Below are 6,000 nucleotides of genomic sequence, written 5' to 3' on the forward strand. Positions count from 1 at the left end.
ACTGACTTTATGTATTTGCTTTTGAATTGTACTACAGTGAAAAAAAGAAACAGGCAATGTGTCTTTCTTTAATATCTTCTGAAGTGAATAATTACCAGTGCAGTGTAAAGATTTATGTTGGATGAGTCAGAATACATGCTCTAGCTCATGTATGAATGATTTTTACTTTGAGCAGATAGACCTTTTCCAAATCAGTTAACAATTATGCAGTTTTTCATATCTTTGTTAAACATGCTTTTCTATTAAAGTTTAGCATCCCTTGGGCAAACAATAATTATTTGATATGGTTTCCTGGTTAAACAAAGTTGTAATTTCAATTAGGTTAAAAAGTAGAAAAACCTAAGATAAGACCCTCAGGCGTAAACAAAATTTATTAACACAGTTATTATAACTTAACTTTGGCTTTGAAACACTAATCATGTAGTTACTACCATATTTATAGTTTTGCACAGTGAAATAATATGAATCTATTCATTAAAATTAAGACCTCAAGATTTCAGAGGAACAATAATTAGCAAAAGTCAAACCTGATAGTTGCAATCTGATAAAAATATTAAAAATATTTTTGAAAACAAGTTACAGAATAATTTTAATATTTCTTTTGATGAACTCTTCTGCTTAAAGAGAAATCACACCTTGATCTATTTTAATGCAACTTTACCCCAAGAAAATGAAGGCTGAATTTATCAGGTCATATGAAAGGAAATAGCTTGTCGTGTGATAACTTTGATGTATTACTTTGTAAATGATTAGTTTAGTGATTTGCAGAAATAGCCTAAGAAAAACTTGTCTTTTCAAAATGACATTTAAAATATACTACAAATATCATCCTGTGAACTTAATCTGGCCTTTGAAGTTAATCTGGCCACTTCTGTTAAGGACAACAAGAAGAGTTTTTATAAATACAACAATAGCAAAAGGAGGGGCAAGGAAAACCTCCATTCTTTGTTGGACACAGAGGGGAACATAGTTACCAAACTCAAGAATAAGGTTGAGGTACTTAACAACTTCTTTGCCTCAGTTTTCAACAAGAAGACAGGTTGTCCTCCTGGCTTCCTGAGCTGGTAGACAGCAACGGGGAGCCAAATAGACCCCCTGTTCTCCAGGAGGAAGAAGTTAGTGACTTGCTGAGCCACTTGGATCCTCATAAGTCTATGGGACCAGATGGGATCCATCCCAGGGTGACAGAACTGGCAGAAGAGCTCTCCAACAGTTCAGGCTCACCGGGAAGGTCCCAGATGATTGGAAGCTGACTAATGTGACAGCCATCCACAAGAAGGGCTGGAAGGAATACCTGTGAAATTATAGGCTTGTCAGCCTGACCTCAGTGCCTGGCAACGTTATGGAGCAGATCATCCTAAGTGCAATCACACAACAGCTACAGGATGGACAAGGGATCAGAGCCAGCCAGTTTAGGAGGGGCAGGTCCTGTCTGACCAACCTGATCTCCTTTAATGATCAGGGGACCCACCTGGTGGATGAGGGAAAGGCTGTGGATGTGGTCTATCTGGACTTCAGCAAAGCCTTTGACACTGTCTCCCATAATATACTCCTGGAAAAGCTGGCAGCCCATGGCTTGGACAGGGGCACTCTGTGCTGGGTCAGGAACCAGCTCGAGGGCCGGGCCCAGAGAGTGCTGGTGAACAGGGCTGCATCCAGCTGGCAGCCGGTCACCAGTGGTGTTCCCCAGGGATCAGTACTGGGCCCAGTCCTGTTTAACATCTTTATCGATGATTTAGATGAGGGGATTGAGTCCATCATCAGCAAATTTGCAGATGACACCAAGTTGGGAGGGAGTGTCGACCTGCCGGAAGGCAGGAGGGCTCTGCAGAGGGATCTGGATAGGTTGGAGAGCTTGGCTGATTCCAACAGGATGAAGTTCAACAAGGCCAAGTGCCGGGTCCTGCACTTTGGCCACAACAACCCCCTGCAGCACTACAGGCTGGGCACAGAGTGGCTGGAGAGCAGCCAGGCAGAAAGGGACCTGGGAGTTTGGATCAACAGGAAGCTGAACATGAGCCAGCAGTGTGCCCAGGTGGCCAAGAAGGTCAATGGCATCCTGGCCTGGATCAGGAACAGTGTGGCCAGCAGGAGCAGGGAAGTGATCCTTCCGCTGTGCTTGGCACTAGCTAGGCCAGACCTTGAGTATTGTGTCCAGCTCTGGGCCCCTCAGTTCAGGAAGGATATTGAGGTCCTGGAGAGTGTCCAGTGAGGGGCAATGAGTCTGGTGAAGGGACTTGAGCACAGGCTCTATGAGGGAACGGCTGAGGGAACTAGGGTTGTTTAGTCTGGAGAAGAGGAGGCTCAGGGGTGACCTCATCACTCTCTGCAGCTACCTGAAAGGAGGTTGTAGCCAGGTGGGGGTTGGTCTCTTCTTCCAAGCAATCAGCAGTAGGACAAGAGGACACATTCTTAAGCTGAGCCAGGGGAGGTTTAGGTTAGACATCAGAAAGAAATTCTTTACAGAGAGAGTCCCATTGGAATGGGTTGCCCAGGGAGCTGGTGGAGTCACTGTCCCTGGAGGTATTTAAGAAGAGACTGGATGTGGCACCAGGCATGGTCTAGTTGACAGGGTGGTGTTGGGTCATGGGTTTGGCTCGATGATCTCAGAGGTCTCTTCCAACCTGATTGATTCTGTGATTCTGTGATATATGCTACACACAGAGCAGAAATACAGTGGTTTTCACTTTGCAAGATAAAACCATATAAAAATATCAGATAGACCCTAAAGTTTTCACAAATCAAACACATTACAACTCAGACTAGAATATCTAGAATTTTTTCAGCCTCAAACAGTGGGGAATAGAAACATTAAATAAATCAGAAAAAGATGCATCAGTAGAGTTCCAATCACTAATGGCTTTAAAATTAAATAAACACAGACATATTTATATATTTTTAATATATATTATTTTGCTGCTAAAATTTCTTACTGATTATTAATTCGAAAAGGTCAGAATATCTTCATATTTCTATTTCTTAATGAGGTAAAATTAGAACTTGTGTTCACACATAATGATGGATTTAAAAATGACATTTCTATTGTGCTTTTCTTATGGGTATTATCTGAGCATTTCTTAAATGGTTACAAACCTGTGACTCGAAGCTTATCTGTGCCAATTACAACCTCATTTTCATCCACTGTAAAAAGTGGCTTTCCATCCTTTGAGTTGATCTGAAATTGCTGACCGTGGAATTCTACCATTTTAGGACCTGCAAAGCACAGTAGAATAATGGAATAATGACATCATCTTTCTTCAATTTTCTATATAAATTGCTAATAATTTTAATTAGTGTCTTAATAATTTAGTGACTCATTCCAGTACACTAAAGATCATGAAGCACCCAGATATTCTAAGTATAGTGGCCTTTTAAGTACTGAAATTGGATTAGTCTATTTACATGAGCTAATTTGTTGTTCAAAACTGTGCCTGGAGTCATGCTTTATAGTTGGATTTCCAGGGAATTTAGGAAATCCCTCACGAATTGATCAAGACAAACATTCATGTTCTTGGTGTTGAAACTGCTTTGATCAGTATGAGTCTAGCATATTTTTCTTTTTTCTGAAACATAGAAACAAATTATCAAAGTCTTTGCAGCATCATCCCTTTTGATTAGGGAGGTTCAAATGCTTTAAAATTACAAACATCCCATGTAAGAACAAGACACTCAGCTCTTCAAAACAAATGTCAGTTTAGCAACACGTATCTAGCAAATGATACTTATTATGTTCTTAAAAGAGCTTCAAGAAACTATGAGAGTATTTGCAATTGATTCTGGTACTCCAAGAGTTAAAATAATTGTGCGCAAGAGAATCTGCGTATTTCCAGATCCTAAATTCACTAAAACATCATGCTTTACAGTATTGGCTTGGTAAGTGGATAAAAATCAAACCCTTTATATGTCCTTTTCTAACAATCCGGTCAATTAAAAATTCACACCACATAAGTGTGAATATCTGTTTCATGGAGTTGTCATCTAAATCTATGTTCAGAATTAAACTACAGAGAATGGTCAAAGCATTTAAGACTCCTTTTCAGCAACTTTTAATAATGGTATTTCACAGACTATCCATGTGACCAGGAGGCATTGAACTGCTTCCTTCCCATTAAGAACCTGTCTTACCATATCTACTCCCAGAAGTGTTAAATATATTCCAGGCAGCAATTCTCAAAAAGCATAGGAATTTTTCTTTTTGTTAGACCTTATGTTAAATTAGCTCTGTTGTTTAGAGCATGGTGCTAATAACGCCAAGGTCATGGGTTTGATCCCCCTATGGACCATTCACTTAGGAGCTGGACACGATGATCCTTGTGAGTCGCTTCCAACTCAGAATATTCTCTGATTCTGTGAAAATGGCATTAGGTGACAGATGATTGATAGTGCTAAGAAGAACACGCAGGTATTTCACAAAATCTGCATGGTAGCTGGTACAACAAATGCATATCATAAGGTTCCAAACAAACTCATTGTTTCAGCAGACGCAAAGTAGTTGCTTTCAATAGCCCACCAAGCACCGAAAGGGTTATAGAAACCAAAATGTCCGAAACCAGGGCAATAATTTTAAGGTGTAAACTCCAATATTGATTCTACTTGAAAATGGTCAGGATAGAGGGATGAACTCTGCATTATGTTAAGCTCTGTTGCACATGTGCACCCAGGCACAACCTTGCAGACCTCACTTTAGCTCTTCTCTAAAGTTACTTTGAAGCACATGACTTAATTTCTGAGAAGTATGTTGCAAAAAGTGATATCAGAAAATATCTTCGTTCAGTGAAAAGGCATTAAACATTTTTTTTTTTTTTTTACAGCAAAGAAGTAGTTCTGGGTAAATGAGGCAATCTTGTCAATGCCTTCCTAGAAAATCTTGGTTAAGGTATTTTATTTAAGGTCCCTTCCAAGGCAGGCCATTCTATGATTTTATGATTGTTCCTGTTTGTGCCCAGCAACAGTAACAAAACTGCCTATTTATGTAGTGTAGCCAGATCTTTCTGTATTCAAACAGATCAAAGGCCTGAATAAACTGGGTATTACCAACTTTACTGCTGTTCAGGGGCTGGTTCCTCATCCTTCTCGTTCATCTAATCCCATGATTTTTAGAGCCAGACTTAATCAAGGAACTAAATTTTACTTTTAAATAAAACTAGCATATATGTCTTGATATGATCAGATTCATTGGCAGTTAAAATCTTGTACATTCTTGATCATAGGAAGACTGAATTACCTCAAAAATACTTCAGTGAAGTCTCAAATTTATCTTTCTAATAATTGCTCCTACGTTGTATCTTTCCTTCCTATAACTCAGCTGGACAGTAATTAAAGATGGGCAAGTAATAATCTTCCTGCAGACAAAGATCTTCAAGAAATACGTTCTTTTCATCTTAAAGATAAGAAAGAATTTATTTGGATAAAAATGGAGTTTTTCGTGTAAGACTTCATGGAAAAATGAGGGAAAAATGATTTCCCAATGTCATTAGGTCAAGTTTATGAAACAGGCTTCAGGGTTTTACCTGTAAAAACAATATCAAACTCTTCTACAATTATCATGCTTCTTTAACACTGTTTGCTTCTTCTTCTGCCTCTGGTGAAAAAATATCATCACTTGAAATATTAAAATGCTGATAAGAAAACCAGAAATGATTTGACATTGGAAAGTAATAGTTTCTATATGGCAACTCTAATAAAGCAATATATTAGGTACTGGCACGGATCTGTTTCCTTAGAATGCCGTTCCTGTTTGAAAAAAGCAGGGTGGGATAGCACAAATGCTCTCTTTGCAACAGCTGTTCAGATCAATGTTACAGACATGAAAATGGTCTCAAGGCAGAACATTGACTGTAATTCTGTTTTCACACTGCATAAAATATTTTGACTTTCACCATATTCCCATGCTTTCTGAGTGGAGCTGATTTCATGCTTAACAATGCAGAACAGCTTCATAATCCAGTTATCTAAATAAATTCTGTCAAGCTTTAAATACTTTAAATGGAACCCCTAACC

The 6,000-nt window shown here is 38.9% G+C and overlaps 1 protein-coding gene across 5 annotated transcripts in view; it reads right to left on the reverse strand.

The window, feature by feature from the left end:
• Nucleotides 1–6,000, reverse strand: part of SGCG (sarcoglycan gamma) — a 101,877-nt gene that overhangs the window by 22,244 nt on the left and 73,633 nt on the right. For all 5 annotated transcript variants that reach the window (XM_027884287.1, XM_027884270.1, XM_027884278.1 and 2 more), the window contains one exon: nt 3,094–3,213. In XM_027884287.1, the coding sequence (XP_027740088.1) occupies nt 3,094–3,213 (120 nt within the window). The remainder of the gene's footprint in view (nt 1–3,093; nt 3,214–6,000) is intronic.

Source organism: Empidonax traillii, unplaced genomic scaffold (genome assembly GCF_003031625.1).
Source record: "Empidonax traillii isolate 1590-97213 ecotype Southwest subspecies unplaced genomic scaffold, ASM303162v1 scaffold9:size3134949, whole genome shotgun sequence".
Classification (NCBI taxonomy): domain Eukaryota; kingdom Metazoa; phylum Chordata; class Aves; order Passeriformes; family Tyrannidae; genus Empidonax; species Empidonax traillii.